This window comes from Nematolebias whitei, chromosome 21 (assembly GCF_014905685.2).
Source record: "Nematolebias whitei isolate Nwh7 chromosome 21, NemWhi1, whole genome shotgun sequence".
In the NCBI taxonomy this organism is placed as follows: domain Eukaryota; kingdom Metazoa; phylum Chordata; class Actinopteri; order Cyprinodontiformes; family Rivulidae; genus Nematolebias; species Nematolebias whitei.
The window spans coordinates 11,573,806-11,591,683 of NC_056518.1; the positions used below are offsets into that span (position 1 = coordinate 11,573,806).

The window sequence follows — 17,878 nt, forward strand, 5'->3', positions numbered from 1 at the left end:
CCATCAGTGATGCAGGCTTCTGAACGGAGCGTTGATAACAACTTGGGTTTGTATATGTCATCTAGAGTGAACTCTCATATGGTATGGACACTGTCTAATGAGTGTATGGACAATTTCCTCAACCTTATGACTTGAGGTGAATCTCATTTTCTCTCTTGGCTCTACATTTTGCAGACAAGGAGCATCCCAAAACATTTTGTGATGTAGGGGAAAGGTGTTAAGACTCCTCTTTCAAACATCTAAATATGATGGCATGTGCTCAGAAAGAAACATACACAAACAGTTCTCAGTTTTATATACCTTTTTCACAACAAATCCTGTAATTTCTACTTTGAATGACATCTGATATTACTGTCAATGTTCCTTAAAAAGGGTACATTGTCATGTTAACTAATTACACAGTATATATGGTATAGTGACGTGTGTTTACGTTAAAAGAATCAGTGACAGCAGATTCATTGGCTTCTTGAAAATGTGACTCATTTATTTGTGAAATGTTTTACCCACAACTAGGCCTGTCACGATAACAAATTTTGCTGGGTGATTAATTGTCTCAGAAATTATTGCGAAAAACGATAATATTGTTTGAAATTTGACAAAAATTAGTAATTGTCAAATTTAAGAAGAAATGTTGGTTTGTTTCTATGTAGTACCTTTTTTCGATCACTGGATGGCAGTATAAGACAGTTTGAACCGAAGGATGGATAGTGAGGGAGCGAATAGCGTGTCGCTAAGAAAAACGGGAGGGAGGACCCTTGACGTGACATGGGCTGTCTCTCGTTCCTGTTTTTTGGTTCTCAAAATGGCGGACACTCTGTGTGGTTTGAGTTCTTCAGCATAGCATTTTTCACATAAAGCTTTTAATAAAAACTCAGTAAACAAGTTCTCAGCTTCTTTTTGCAGAGAAAAACTTTTTACACAAAGGCAATTGCGCCGCTCAAGGTGGCTGCATGTTGGAGCAGCTCTGTTACTTTCATTCTGAGATTTTGCTTTTGGAAACATTAATTCCTCTTTTTCTGGATGTAAATCACATTTTTTGGATGATTGTTTCCTCTGGTATCGAATGCTGTGCAGCTGGAAGGATTTTTACTGAAACTTGTTTAGTTTTGGACATTTGTTATGATGCGTAACCATGGCAACAAGGCAGTTTCTACAACCAACAGAAGCTGATTAACATCTCAAAAGCTCAAGTAATATCTCAACTACAGCCCTAAATTTCAAATGAGTTGAAAAGGATGTTCTGTGGACGCATTTTCATCTACCTGCCAGCTGTGCTCGAGTCCCTGACCACTGAGATCCTGGAACTAGCAGGAAACACGGCTCATGACAGCGGAAGGACAGGATCGTCCATCAGCACCTACAGTTGGCTGTCCGCAGCGATGAGGAGCTCAACAAGCTGCTGGGAGGAGTGGCCATTGCCCTGGGAGGATTTCTGCCCAACATTCAGGTGATCCTGAAGCCCAGGAGGCCAACCAAGTGCAAGTAAACGGATCAACATCTGTGGCCAGTTTTTTCAGATCTGCTATAAGACGGACCATCACAAGAGATCCTTCCCACCCACAACCATCAACATCTAGAACAACTCTTTTATGAAACAATGAAAATGAGCTACAACAACATTTAATTTCCCTCTGGGATTAATAAAGTATTTTTGAATTGAATTGAACTGAATGGGTTTCAACTGTGAATTTTGGAGCTTCAACAAGACGGAGGTATTTTCCCGAGGTCGACCTGTTAGCTTAGCTTGTAGCTTAGCTTCTCAGCTGCTTTTAACTATCCAAAAACACGATTTTGGATCGTTAAAACAGATTTTAAAAAGAAAAGAGAAAGGTGAGGGGTCAGTGAAGAGCACCGGAGCTGAGCTTTTTGTCATCCAGTGTCTTCAGTAGAAAGACAGTAGAGAGACATGAAGAAACGATAAAGTCGATAAATGAAAATGAGGTCGATAATTTTCATTTATCATGCGATTAATTGATTGCCTACACACAACCCCTTGTAATTTCAAATAAGGGATTAGGGGAACACTCAAAGGTCTACTATCCACTGTGAGGTTTCACACTGTTGTGAAACCTTACACAGGTGTGTCTTTACTAATTATGTCTAATAAATTCAATCAGGCACTTAAAAGCATCTCAAGAGCCCCTGATAAAAGCAGCAAAACCAAAGCTAATTGATCATTAAAAAACAGACAACTAAGGGTTGGAACACTGAAATAAATGTGATATTTACTAACTTTGTTTATGATAAATACACAGATTTTACAAGTTTTGTGTGTCATTAGGTGCTCTGGACCACAAATATTTCACCGTTCTATTGGAGTTAGTTCCTCCTCTGTTTTCCTACCTGTCCACACTGCAGGAACTGCAGTCGATTGAGGTTCATTGAACTGTTTTTATTGGGTCTTTTAGCTCTCACTGCAGAGCAGAAATTTTCCAAGCATGAGAGGAGAACCGTTTATGATATATTTGTACAGTGATTGTGCAAAATGTCTTAACAGAACTATGATTGGCTGTAACAAATTGAATGGTTTTTGGTGCAGTGTATAGGGCCCTGTGGTTAGAGCAGTTGTTCTCCAATGAGTCGGAGGTTCAGTTCCACCAGTATACAGTCACATGTCGAAGTGTCCCTGGGAAAGACTTGAACCCCTTGTTGCCTCCAAAGTGTGCCTCATTGATGTAAGAATGTGACTCAAAGCACTGATTAGAGTCTAAAGAATGATTTATTCAGATTACCTTTGTAGAGTCGTAGTAGAGTGCTGTATGAATGTGTGTGCATGGGTAAATGAGCATTTTTCCAAAGTTGATTGAGGAAAAGTTACTTGTTTACATAAGTAATGCCATGGTTGTTAAATCCACTGTAGTTTCCATTCTAGATCACAAACTTGCGCTGTACGTTTTGTATTTTTGACGGCGAGCGCATGCGCACAGACACTTCAGTCTCAAGAGTATGAAACAGTTGCATTCTTAAAGGTGAATACACAAACGTGTTTGGACCGAGGACGAGGTTGTGTTGCTCCTACACATTAAGAAACGTGAGTAGCACAACCACTACTCTGCTATCAGCCACTGGTATTGATGTTCATCTACTTGTACAAGCACAGAAGAACTTGACTGCAGCCATCTGTAATGTGCATGTGCCTTTTCACAATGACGCAGGCCATTTTCAAAAACCTCCACTCTGAGACCTGGAAACAAAAGCTTCTGTTTCAGAGAAAACGATCTGTGTTGTTGTGTACACGAATGGTAAATGGACTGTATTTATATAGTGACTTTCTATCTTATGAAGACACTCAAAACGCTTTACACTACAATCTGTGTCCTCATTAACCCATTCATACAGCACTCTACTAAATCTATATAAAGCTATTTGAACAAATCATTCTAAAGAGACTAATCAGAGATTTATCACATTCATACACTGAAGGGACATATCGGAGGCAATGAGGGGTTCAGTGTCTTGCCCATGGACACTTCGGCATGTGACTGCTGGTGGATTCGAACCCCCAACTCTTGCATTGGAGGACGACTGCTCTAACCACTCAACACCAGCTGCCCAACAAAGAGCCAAATAGCAGCACAGTTTCCCTTAAAAGACGTGTAAACAGGGCCTACGTTTAATGCCAGGATACACCATTCATTCATTCAGTCAAACAGAAAAACACATATGTTTTAAATATGGTCATAAAAAAACTATTCTTACCATTAGCTGGGGTTGGACTGGAGTTAACTGATCATATATTTGGCTGAAAATTACAAGGTTATTTTCTTGTTTACCACGTATAATTGTTATGTCCCAATTAAGGGGGAATGGTGGCGCAGAGGTTAGAGAAGGTGGGCCTGTGATCGGAAGATTGCCGGTTCGCCCCGGTACCGACAACATCAAAAATGTGGGTGGGGTAGGTGCAGCACCCACACCTGCCCCCACCCTCATTCGCCCCACTCTGGGCCCATGAGCAAGACCCTTAACCCCCATCTGCTCCCTAAACAGGTCTCTCTTGAAAATGAGTTCTCGTGGCTCATTGAGACTACCTGGATAAATAAAGGCTAAATGAAAAAAAAAAAGATTGTGATGTAACAATTGCCATTTGTGGAAATTGTTCAACCTCTTGAAGGTGACTTGTCATTTTTTGTCTAAAACAGCCCCTAAAACTGTTCTCTTAAAACAGTGCATTGCTTAAATTGTGTATATTGTGTCTGAGAACTGTTTCAGTGCACTGTATGCTGTAGTACATGATCAGTCCAAAATGCAGAGAAACTGCTGATCAGAACCCAAAGTGTTGACCCAACAGGTCAAATTTGCAAGCAGGCGAACTGACAAGGGGGGAGGTGGATGGTGACACAAAGGAAGCTGGAATGCAATGGGTTAATCTGCTAAAAAGCCTTCTCCCATGTGAACAAAGGGGGTAAAGTCAGAGGTGGGGGCACACAAAGGGTAAGGAGAGGGAGAGGAGGAGGAAGGGAAAAGGGGGTCCATTCCCTAACCATCTGGATCTATTGTTTCAAAAATGGCGGTGAAGGTTGGAAAGCTGGAGGAGGGGAGAAAAAGGAGGGGTCATGGGGGGTCAAGCCCTCTAGTCTGGTCCACTCAAAGACTGATTCTCTTCCATGTCTTTTTCTTCACACCATCAAGGTACAATCCGTAAATTTTATACAGCAAAAGTACTTAATGTTCTGAATGTTTGTATGGGGAATTATTTAAAACTTTATCAGAGCTCTTTACGCTCAACACAGCTCAAACGATGCCACTTTTTACCCCCCATTACAGTAATTAATGTCATGTCAGGATAGACGCACAGCCCTATAAAAATGTTTATGTTCCAGGAGAGGGAAGCTTAAGAGATATACAGGAAAATCTGCTTATTCAGTAGAAAATACACGCCGACTCCCCACTTAAAAATAAATATATTAAATAAGGGAAGCAACTGCTGATTCAGGAGAAAGTGACAGCAATACTTACCACCACCAAGAATGAAGGAATCCAGGCGGTTCCCCTAACGTAATATTCTTCTCCCATCGAATCTAAAAAAGAAGAGAAGTCACTGACACCGATGCTTGCGTGCCTCTTTTTGCCGAGATGCCATCAAACGTTTACAATGTTCTCAAACAATGAAGAGTTGGTTCGTTTTAACCTCAAAACCATCACAGTGATAGGTAGTACAGATGGGCTGGCAGAGTCTGATTTTGACTACCTTGATTTTTTTCTTCAGTCATTCTGTTGTGCATTTGCTTCTCTGCTCAGGACCTTTGTCTTGTATTTTAGTCACGTTGGCTACAATTGAGCTACCAAACAAATGTCCTCACATCTACCTCTAAAATACTTTGTAAACAGATAAATTCAACAACTCAATTACTTCACAACAAGCCTAGCTCATCCGCCCTCCACCACCATGCTTAACAATTGATTTGAGGGGGTTATGCCCACATGGATAATTTGGCTTTTGCCAATTATGGCACAGATTTCATGACCAAACTTCTCCACTTTGTTCTTGTATGTCCAAGCAGCACTGGTCAACAGGGTTTGGAGTTTGTTCCTATTAAACTTTGCAAACCTAAGGATGTGTGCTTTTTAGAAACAAAAGGTTTCTCTTGGTAACTCTTCCAAACCAGTCATAATAATTTAGTCATAATTAGTGTACAATATATATACTACGCATTATGGAGAATACTTTTTACACAGCTTTAAAAGGAAGCTCCAACCCTTATGCATGATCTGTTAAATCAATGAATTTGATTTGCAGGATCTAGCTTGTACTTAACCTCTTTATTTGAAGGAAAGTAGTAAGGATGCACTTTGGATGAATGCTGTTTAACCCATCGTTTTACTTCAAAGCACTGCCCCTACATTTAGCACATTTACAAAGGAGAGGTGAGATTTCCTGATCCCTTTAAAGATGTAAAGGTAGGTGAACAGGGTAAGGTCATTTTGACACTTCAAACAGATTTTCCAGTCAAAAATTTCAAAGAAAAAGGGAAAGTACTCAAAGTAGCAATTCAGTTCAATTCAGTTTATTCATAAAGCACCAAGTCACAACAGAAGTCGTCTCGGAGCACTGAACAGAAACATTCATACACGTAAAAATAAGTTAACACTATTTATCTGAGGAGCAGACTGCTTTGAGTTTAACTTCTTTGCAGACTCTCATCTTGAGCGAGCACGAAGGCGACAGTGGAAAGGAAAACTCCCTCACAAGGAAGAAACCTTTAGCAGAACCAGGCTCAGGACAAGCGTCCATCTGCTTCGACTGGCTGGGTTTGAGAGGAACAGATACACAATGGCAGGTCCAGAATCACATGCTAAGATGTCCTGAAGTGAACGCTCCTTACCTGCAGGAGCTGAACCCCATTTTCTTCCAACAACATTATCAGGATTTGCATTTCAAATGTTTTGCGGTCGGGATTTCGTTAAAAATAATCTGAAAAAATGTTTAAACGTTTTCAGTGGGGAATGTGCAATTCAGACGTGCGTTACCCTGAGCGTTTAGTGGGTGCAATACAGTTTATTCCATTTACAAAACTTAAAACGGTCTGGAAAAATGTAAAAAGTGGATAAAGGCCGGCGGCCGACCTCATGATCAGCTGAATGCAACAGTGATAAACGGGAACTATCTCATGTTCGTTGGTGCGAAGATAAACGCAAGTAAATCTTCCATTTTTGTCACAATTACATTGTATGTTTTATGGTTAAATTAAAGGTTAATGCTTAACATCAGTTGTGCTTTGTTTGGTGTGTTTTGTATGTGGATATATGTTGCAACTTCTGGTTGCACAAGTTTAGTCTTTGTTATGATCAGTTCAAACTAAACTGAATTTACACAAAGCATTTAACAGGTTGTGTAATGTAAAGTTTACACTCTTTGTTCATCCTAAATTTCCCTGTAAATTCTTGCCAGTGTTGCTCTGCGGCATGGTAACATCTACCGCAGTAACTATTTGAAGTTATTAGTAGCTTTGAACATTTTTTTGCCTGTCTTCTTTGCCTTAATGTTGGCTGATGAGGCAGAAATGCCTCACTAAATGCCTCAGGTAACGCTGTGAGCTTCACTACCTCCACCATTACAGTCATCTTGTTTGCTTGTTTGTTGGAGGTTAGCTCACCCTGGGTTACATCGCCATGTGGGTGGAGTGATCTTACAGTTCATGTCATGTCGATTGTAAAAACCTCTTAAATTAAAGTGTTCTTCTATGTGTGTTGTTTTTTTAGAGGGCAAAACTCATTGTGTCTTTTGCATTTCCTTGTGTATTACATTTGGTATCAGTGTCAAGCTCTCTCAACAAACATAAAAATAAAATTGTTTGTCCAAATTTGTTGCAAGCTGGATCTCGAGATATACTGTACATAGCCCAAATGGGCACAGTGATATAGCATTTTTTTTTAATGTAAAAGGAATCAGAAACAGCAGAAGATGTTTCAGTATTTCAAGGGGTATTCTATTTTTTGCAGTGAAATATTTAATCATTTTTCTTTGAGAGTTCAAACTGGGGGCTGAAAGATAAGGACATATGAGGCTGAGAAGAGGTAAAACTAGGAAACAAGATTCAGCCGAAGCAGTTTCTTACACATTCTTTGCTAGGCTAACGGTAATTTATTCAATTCAATGTATTTATAAAGCGCCAAGTCACAACAGAAGTCGTCTCAGGGCACTGAACAGAAACATTCATATATATAAATAATAATTTAACATTATTTATCTGAGGAGCAGACTGCTTTGAGTTCAACTCCATAACAGAACTCACATCTTGAGCATGAAGGCGACAGTGGAAAGAAAAAACTCCCTCACGAGGAAGAAACCTTCAGCAGAACCAGACTCAGGACAAGAGGCCATCTGCTTCAACCGGATGTTTGAGAGGAACAGATACACAATGGCAGGTCAAGAATCACGTTAAGATATAAATATATCAAATTAAACTATTTAATTTGAACAATTCATTTAAGAAAATGAGGTCAATTTGTTCTCTAGTACTCTAATCTTAAGGCAGCACAACATGCCGACCCTAACTATAGGATTTATCAAAAAGGAAAGTCTTAATCCCAGTCTTTAAACTGGACAACGAGTCAGCCTCATGGGCAGAAACTGGAAGTTGGTTCCACAAGAGAGGAGCCTGACAACTGAAAGATCTTCCTCCCATTCTGCATTTGGAAACTATCGGAACCGCAAGTAAGCCTGCAGTCTGAGAGTGAAGCGCTCTGTTAGGAAAATATGGAACAATAAGAACAGAAATGACACATTGTGATGTGTTCTGTATTTAGCTAAGTTTAAGAGGTTGTAGAAAACATTATATTTATTTTACTCTAATATGTAAAGCTTTACTCTCAAAATTAGGTGTACTTACATTTTACCAAGCATGTACAGGTAATAAAAGATCAGGGACGAGTACTTGTGCATTGAGAACTTACGGGCCATTTGTCAGGTAAAGTTCACCAAGAGCTGGTTGGAGGTAAAACACCGGTAGTTGCCCTGAGACAACTTCTGTTGTGACTTGGCGCTATATAAATAAACTGAATTGAATTGATTTTCACAGAACGACTCCACAACTGAAGGTCTGAACATTTGGTCTGAACTCGTTTCTTTAAAACCATTCTGAGTTATGAATAGCATCTTACCTCTGACAGGAAAGTCTGTGCGGACTTCTGTGCTCCCACATGTAGCAGGTACTCGTACACATATAACGCTAACCTGGGAAAAAAGAAAAACTGTGTTAGACAAGCAGAGCCATCCGACTTCCTGCTGCTTCTATTTAATTTTTCCACAAATTTAAATAGATTTTATGTACGCATGAGATTGTGATAATGTATAAATGTAGCAGGCCTTCAACTTAAACTTTGTAAGTGGGATAAAAACATCCATCCATCATCTTTTACCCACTTCTTCCATTTTGGGTCACGGGGGGTCGCCGGTGCCCATGTCCAGCAATCATTGTGCGAGGGGCGGGGTACACCCTGGACAGGTCGCAAGTCCATCACAGGGACACATAGAGACAAAGGAGACAAACAACCATTCACTCTCTCACTCACACCTAGGGACAATTTAAAGTTACCAATCAGCCTAACCTGCATGTTTTTGGTCTGTGGGAGGAAACCTACGTATGCACGGAGAGAACATGCAAATTCCACCCAGAAAGACGCCCGGACCGGGATTTGAACCAGGGACCTGCTCGCTTAGAGGCAGCAGCTCTACCTGTTGCACCACCATGCTGCCCGGGATAAATTCAAGATTTAAAAAAATAATTTTGTGCAAATGTCTTTAGCCACCCTAGCTGTCTTTGAAATGTTGCTAACAACAAGCACAACGGTCTTATAAATACTTTAAATTATTTTTGAACAAAAGTTTTCTAAAAGTTAACATTTATTAGTGATGCACCGATAAATCGGCCGGCCAATTTATCGGCCCTGATTTCCTTAATTTTGGAAAATTGGCCGATACTTACACGAGAAACCGATTTTACCGATTTTTTTAGTTTTAACAACAATTGTCTGAACTTCATTTATATTTCAGAGCACTACCTCATGGCCAGTTAAAACAAGTTTGTATCGTTTCTAGGATATTGTTCAAGGGTATGTTTTCAATAAAATAAGGACACTGGAAAATTGAAGGTGCATTGTGACCTTATAACACCTGACAGTGTCGCTTATAAATCAAAATCGGAATCGGCAGGTCAGACTTTTTAGAAATTGGTGATCGGCCAGAAAACTGCAATTGGTGCACCCTTAACATTTATTTCAATAATTTGTTGAAAATTGGCCATTTAAAGTTTGTACCCTGAAGCCCCGCGACAAGTGAAAAACCACAAAGTAGGAATAGTAGTACAAGTAGTCAACATATATATATATATATATATATATGTATATGTATATATGTATATGTATATATATATGTATATATGTATATGTATATATGTATATATGTATATATGTATATGTATATATGTATATGTATATATGTATATATGTATATGTATATATATATATACATATACATATATACATATATATATATACATATATATATATGTATATATATGTATATATATGTATATATATATATATATATAAAGGCATTTTAAACACTTCCCATGGTCTTGCAATATTCTAAACAATGTTTCTAAACACTCTAAAAGAGCACAGCATGTCATGATTTCAGCTCTCTGCCACAGCTGCACTCAGAACTCTTGGCCACGCCCACTTTTCTGCTGCAGAACGGAGATCGACAGAGAAGGAAGGAGGAGCTGCAGGAGGAAGTTTCTCCAGCAGCTCTGGGCTTCACAAACGTGCAGTAGGTGCTAAATATATATATATATATATATACATATATATATACATACATTTTAAATAAAAATTCCATGTCGATCATGCTCATCCATCAATCAACCAATTGTGTGTCATGTCCAATCTTATTCTGAAAAACCGCGATAAGAGCGAGTCTGTGAAAAATGAACCGCGAAGTAGCGAAGGACCACTGTATTCCACTAGTGGTGTTTAAAGAAGCAACTACACGTCTTGGGAATGATCAAGGTTATTTTTATTTTTTAACATAATTTTCACATTCAATTTAATAATGTTGAATAGATTGTAAAAATAAAAATTTAAATAATTTTAACTATACAGCCCAGACGGGACACTTCCTGTTAAATGACTCCTCATCTAATTATTGAAAGCAAGTTAGGAGACCTTTGCAACTTGGACGATGCATTGTGGGTGCTATAAAATTTTAAGTGGAAAGAAGCAGAAATAATGATCGTCTGAATGACGAGGCAAACATTTTCTGTGCTTGGAAGCCATTTGGTTGGACAGTAGTAAACTAAGGTACATTAGGTATTTGTGTTGTCAAGACGTCTCCGCTCTAAAACTTGAAAACATCAGAACCATTTTATTGGACTTTTACCAATAAATGCAAACGTTAAATTCAAGCTGCTGTTAAATGAAGTCACACAATACTGATAAAGCCACTCAGCGTACTGTATGATAGTTTGTTGCTGTGATTACTGGCACGCTGCGCCAGAGTCTCTGCAGAGATGAATTTTACCGGAGCTCAGCAGTCATGGTTGCTCTCCATTAGTAAATAATAAGAATGTATGGACAATAATTTACCAAGTATTACACTCTTTTGTAATTAAACTGTAAGTGAAGGTAAACAAGAGCTCTGTTTAATTGATCCATTAAAAAAAACTTCTGAAATCCAAGGTTTTTGATGGTCTATACATCTTCATCACTGCTCTGTGCTGATATTTATTGCAAAGTGTTTGTCAGACACTTTGCAATAAATAAGTATTATTTATCCAACAAGGTTAAGGCAGGTGAGGTCCTCTGGACAAATTCTTGTTGATACATTTCATCTTTTATCCAAAAGATGAAATGTATCAACAACAGTGTTTCCTCTAGATTAATGGTTGGGGAAACGGTGAACATGAAGAATTTGTCCAGAGGACCCGACTTAACCTTGTTAGATTCATCTACCTGGATTATTGAGCATGCATCAGGATAAGTATTACTCATCTAAATTTATAAAAACGAACTCGAAATAATTTAAAACACAATAAAAAATTTGAAAAGCACCAAAAACCAAAAAAAAAAGCACACGTTTATGATCATCTGATTTGTTAATGTTCTGAAAATTGAAAAACATTTGCAGTTTGACCCCTTTTCTGAATTTTATGCAACAATCAAGTTTTTTAAGATTTTTTTTTTTCATCAATTTAAACGATATCTTAAAAGCCCTCAATTATTCTATTTACATAAAGGCCAACAACACTTAAAAATGTAAAGTCACCAGTCTACTGACAGACAGAAGAACCATGCTGTTGAGAAGGAAAGCCCCATTGGCCAAACACAGTACTCAGAACTCCTCCACTTAGTCATGTTTAATAGGCTGTTAATGGACCATCAATCGACCCGCCGCATGGATATGACAGTGCCCTGTGCGCTCCGAGCAAACACTCCTCTGACAGACCAATAAGGTCCTAATGAGAAGGACAGTAGCTCAGTGTCACAGCTCCAATCATTAGTCAATGAACTGATCAATGAAACATGGTTTTGAGATAATCAAGCTGTTGTGCTCTTTTCTTCGACAGCTCTCTGGTTTTTATTTTATCATGTCACATATGAACACTGAGATTAACATCTACAGTATTTAAACAGATCTTCCACACTTATGTTTGTTAGGATGAAACCTTGTAAAGAAGTTCATAATATCTGGAAAAATAAGAAATACACTTCAATGACAGATCTGTAAATACTCAGATTATCTACAAAACGTCTGCACCAGCTCCTTAAAGCAATATTTCTGAAGGGCAATGACTTTGGAAAAATTCAAAGAGTTCGTAAAATATAAAAATCTGGAGCATTAATACAACAGGATTTTTTTTTCCTACTGGCACCTAGTAGCAACACATTGTTAATACTACCATGACGTTGCAATAATGCGCCAAGTTGTTTCCTAACCGCTACAGTGCTATTGGCAACAACATTAAGTGATTCTGTCTCCAGCAAAAGGATTACAAAGTGGAAACTACAGTCGAGGGTGAGCTACAACTTTACGACCAGAATATGTTACTTTTCCACGCTGACCCAGTATCCCCAGCTAACAAACTTAGCACTAGCATACGTCTGTGTATCCAAAACCCCTGTTCTATCAGAGAGCTTTCCAGTGGGAGCACTTGTTGTAAGAACACTACATTCAGCACAAGTCTTCATCTCGTGGATCAATGGTTAGAACAGTCATTCTCCAATGTGAGAGCCGGAAGTTTTATTTTTTGGCAGTATGCAGTCAAACGTCTAAGTGTCCCTTGGCAAGACAACAAGCCCATCATTGCGTCTGATGTGTCCCATCGGTGTATGAATGCAATCTAAAGCACCGACTAGACTTCAGAGAATGATTTATTCAGATTAGCTTTGCAGAGCTGAAGTAGAGTGCAGTATAAATGTGTCTAGATGGAGGAGACCAAAAAATATGTTCTGCTCTTTGAGTAGCATTGTTGGCTAGGAAGAGGCTATTTAGGTACAGCTTACCATCTCAGCCTTGTGAAAGTTGTTGTTTTTCTTTAGGCAAAAGCATAAACAGTCATCGTTAGTGCTTGTTCTATCAATTCCTGTTAGAATGAACTATTGACGACATAAATATATTAGATCTCGAGTCCCCTCTTCTTCCATTGTTGAGAAATAAAGCCACGTGATCCCGTTTTAAGGGCGCTGCCATGTTGTATTTTTGGAACCAGAGTCTGTGCACTTGGACTGTGACGCTTTAGGTCCCGCCTACTCACAGTCATGTTGTTCTATGACCTTTCTCTCATGCATGAAACAACAGATAGCTATAAAGAGAGAAAAGTAGATAACATATAATTGACAGGGGATTATTTCAGTTTTCTTTATTTTCCTTTTTTAAACATTCTGTTGAATATGTAGACAGAATAAATCGGCAGTAGAAAAAGGAAACCATACCCAGTTGTTTTAAGTCTCCCTGCCAGTTGACAAATTTGACAAACACGTGGCATCTGAGCATCATAGAATAATCCATCAGTGTCAGTCAACTTTGACAGCGTGTAAAATAGTTTATTTTGATTTGATTGATTGATACCATACTTGGCTCGTCAATTCTGATGATGCACGTTATTTCAGACAACACTGCCCTTGGATCATTTGAATCTACAGCTGTCCTGGCGCAATGGGCTGTGGTTTTCCAAGTTATAAAACCATTTATTTACGTTATTTAAATATTAAATTGATTCTGCTATTAAAAGCAAAACATAAACTTCAAATCTTTGTCTCAGTGGCCAAATCCTAGACAGAAAATAATCCAGAAAAATAATTTGTGACATGAGTCATTATGCCAAACTTGTGATTACTTAAGATTCTAAAATTAAAGCTGCAACCTGCCATTACACTAATTGACAATTTGAATATTTGTTCAACTAAATCAAAGCATCTGATTGTATATCGATAAACAGAATGTATTTTTTTTTTTAATAAAAGCTAAAAACAAGTGTTTAACATGTCGTCATGGGACAGTTCAGACTGCTCCACCATATTTTGTTCACATTTGACTTTTTAAGCAAAAAACAGCCTCTTAGCTGCAAAGTTACCAACAGAGAGAGTCAGATCTGTATCAACACTTGCATCACTTTCATCTGATCACTACGGTGAGTTCTGGTTATTATCCAGGTGTTACACTTCATTCATATTTGACTTTGGGCTTTTTCATTGTCAACAGAAAGGCATTAACAAAACAACGATTTGACACATCTGTGAGCTCAGGATGGAAATGCTCAAAATAACTGCAAAGTCGATGTTTACGCCCGTCCCTACTAATCACAAGTACAATCTTGAAATCAATATTTCTGAAACCGAATCTATACTAGTGTTTGTGATCTCATGAAAATCAGATAAATGTGCTTAAAGTGAATGCTCACATGGAGTACGTATAGGTTTTATGGGTCCAGGTTCATCTGTGTTCATGATTACTTTCAGCGAAGAGGAAAAAGAACTGACAACTGCTGCAGCGTGTACAACAGACATGACCTGCACCTGACCCGCTCTTACTACCCGTGGAATGCAAATACATTGTTAGTATGCAGATTTAGTCTGAGGAAGATATGAATAGGCAAACGTTGTCTGTAGTATGGTGACAATAATTCTTACATGACACTGTGGCCCTCAGATACTATCACAGATGTTTCAGCCTTGTAGGACAGTTTGTTTTTGTATGCTTTAAATATTTTAGGATGGCAAGATTGTGTGTTTTTAACATATAATAGGATCAGCATAGATCACAAAACATTAAAGTTTCTGTTCAGTTGCTTCTCCTCGTCATTCTAGTCTGAATGTCACTGCGCCAAACTTTTTGAAATGTAATGTTAAGAGGCTTTTCATCCACATTACAAGGAAATTAAGATAATGTTACTAAAAAGCGCAGTGTGATCAAGAATCTGTTGAGTGCGTTTCACAAACGTTTCACGTCTTTTGCCTTGTCTTTATTTTCTCTCAGGTCACTCTTTCAACTGATCCAAACCTTCCCAGCACCAGAAAACAGGTCCAACCCAAGGCAAGCATCGGAGGAGACGTTAGCATCAGTCACGGAGGAAGAGCCAACACAAAAAGGCAAAGGCAGTCAATGTGATGTAATCAGGGGAGGAAATTAGCGCCTGCCACTGGCCAAATGTGGGAAAATGTTTCAAGTGGTGTGTAAATTTGAACGAAGGAAAAAAAAAACGCTCAATTTGTACTCCTGACCTGTAGGGGGCAGCAATGTGCCAGAGTAGCTGCTAGTTTGCTCTAAATGCCATTAGAAGGAGGAAGTTTGAGCAGTAGCTTTAGCCTTTTGCAATGCAGTACATTTCAGGAGTTAAGTGGGTTGCAGACAACAAAACAGTTTCTCCAGAGGAGTCGAGGGAAAGTTAAACAGTGATTTTTTTTTTTTTACGAAAAATGGAAAAGAAATGACGATGGCGAGTTCAGTCTCGTTTTTGATGAGAGCAGCTCGTCAATGTTTTGTTCCAGCTGTTGGCAGCACGAGCTCTCCAGTAAGGCTAATAGCTTTATTGTAGGCACAAAAAAATTGAAATTAGAGGCCATCAAGGACCACAGATCATCTAAGTTCATACAACTTTTATTTATACAGGTTAATCCCATTGAGCCTCGGGGACTCATTTACAACAGACCTGAAAAATGCCACAAGGGGGTGAACTGCATCGTTCAAGGAATTGTGGCTCTGGAAAAAAACTGCTTCTATGAGGGAACAGAGCAGATGAAAACAGCCCAGCATGAAAAGTGGAACGTACCGTTTAGAAGTGCCCACACCATCGGTAAAAAAGGAAAACCCTTCAGCAATTATGAATGACTCTGCAAGTAAGTGATCCGTTTACTAATAAGCATGTATCATAATGTTAGCTACCTTAATCTTATAGTAGCACATCGTGTTGTGTAGTACTGGCAAGTAGCAACGCTTTATAGACAGTGTATGTAAACCAAGAGTACAGTAACTTTGGTGTTGCAATTAAAGTTATCATAGTTTATGTGGAAATTCAGATGATGCTATATAATATTTTTCTCCTTCGTTGTAGATTAGATGAAAAGAAGGGAATACAGACAGGCAACATCTGGATGAAGTGCATGGATGTCTCACCTCTACCCAGTCAGTGCTGGCAAAATACAAAACAAGGTGAGAAGTCCAGACAGTTTTCTATTTTAAATTATTCTATATTTATTTATTATTTAATATTATTATTTAATATTTTATTTATTATTTTCTATTATGAAAATTAGGATTTTCCATTATAAATTAAGTGTACTGATCCACCACAGGCCTGGGCCCAAACTGGCAGACTGCATGGACCAGCACCAGTGGAATGAGAAGGAGTGACAACTGATCTCATCCCAGACCAGTGGACGATTGTACCAAAAGGGTGACACCTCCATTCTACAACTTGGCCCGAGTGAAACTGAATGCTGCAGCATCAGTGCCCTGATGTGCTCAGCTTGGTGGACCTCATCCTCTCCATCCCAGCCTCCACCACCAACTGCGAGAGAGGATTTAATGTGATGAAGCTTGTTAAAAGCGACTGGAGGTCTAGACTTTCAGTAGCTGCTCTCTCGGACCTCATGATGGTCTAGCTGTCAACCCCCTCACTTGAGGGTTTTTGACCCCACACCTGCCATCCAGCTGTGGCGCCAAGAAGGCCTGATTTCATGCACATCAGGAAGGGACAGGAAGTAAAAACACTGTCAGAATCTGAATCAGATGATGAATTGGGATATAGAAGTCACAAAGCAGTGAAAGGACTTGGTGAAGGTCAGGGTTGTGTCGCCTGTTAAGGTTTGTTAGTAATTACTTAAAAATAACATATTGCACTACACAACTGTTAAGATGTTCATGATGTGCTTTGTTCAGTCTAAGTACATATGTAAACTTCTTTACTGTAAATGTTTTTTTCTGACAGAGTTAAGAATGAATCATATGATTTACATAATTTGATTGTACTGGTGGGGTTTGTAACCAAAGGAAAGCATTACACACAAAAAAAGAAAAATAGTGGCTGGTAAAATGTTTGAATGACTGGTAAAAAAAAAAAAAAAAAAACTCCACCAGCCACAGTGGCTGGTGAATAAAATTTTTAACTTCCACCCCTGGATGTAATGCACTTACTGCCAAGAACTGGCACGTTGCCACTGTCTCTATACTCATTGGTTCTGCTCTTAACCACACCGCACCAGTTAAGGGCCTGCCCACTGCTTGTACCCACCCCAACTCAGACCAGTTTATGGAACCATCTTGTTGGTGGTTACAAGCAAACTGCTCCGAGGTGCTGATTTTGATGTAAGCAAACAGCAGACTTTGATTGGCCAGTGGAGCTACTGTACATCACTGGATGACACACCCAGCACATACATGTCAAGTCTTATGGATTTTCTGTAAATTGTACAGATTTTATTCTCCATTTTTCATGACTACAGGTATACAGAGAAAGTCTTATGGATTTTTCAAAATCTCAAGCTTAAAATTGATTTTACATCTCAGAGCCAGCTAGAATTCTAGTTTCTAGATCAGTATGGAAGCTCCAAAAACAGTGCCGTGGTGGACTAATGACAAGGTCCAGACCTTTTGGTTTTTATTGGCGAATCAGAGGATTCAGTGAAGCTGGATGATGCTACAAGAAACCACCCACTTCACATTGACGATCTCACCCACAGAGCGGAGAAACAAGTCACAGTGGCAACTCTCCTACACCTGAGAAGAAACGATAAGAACCGAGTGGAGTCGCACTTATCAACGGAAAAGCAGCTAATGTGTCCCAAACCTGACAGTAACAGGACTTCTGCCATCAGAGTAACGTCTTTTAAGATTGGAGTGAGTGAGTGAGTGAGTGAGTGAGTGAGTGAGTGAGTGAGTGAG

General features: G+C 39.0%; 1 protein-coding gene across 5 annotated transcripts in view; it reads right to left on the reverse strand.

Moving 5' to 3' along the window:
• zgc:110158 (uncharacterized protein LOC553590 homolog) overlaps positions 1–17,878 on the reverse strand; it is a 73,415-nt gene that overhangs the window by 42,178 nt on the left and 13,359 nt on the right. For all 5 annotated transcript variants that reach the window (XM_037695092.1, XM_037695089.1, XM_037695088.1 and 2 more), the window contains exons 2-3: positions 8,602–8,674; positions 4,957–5,018 (exon numbers count right to left, since the gene is read on the reverse strand). In XM_037695092.1, the coding sequence (XP_037551020.1) occupies positions 4,957–5,018; positions 8,602–8,674 (135 nt within the window). The remainder of the gene's footprint in view (positions 1–4,956; positions 5,019–8,601; positions 8,675–17,878) is intronic.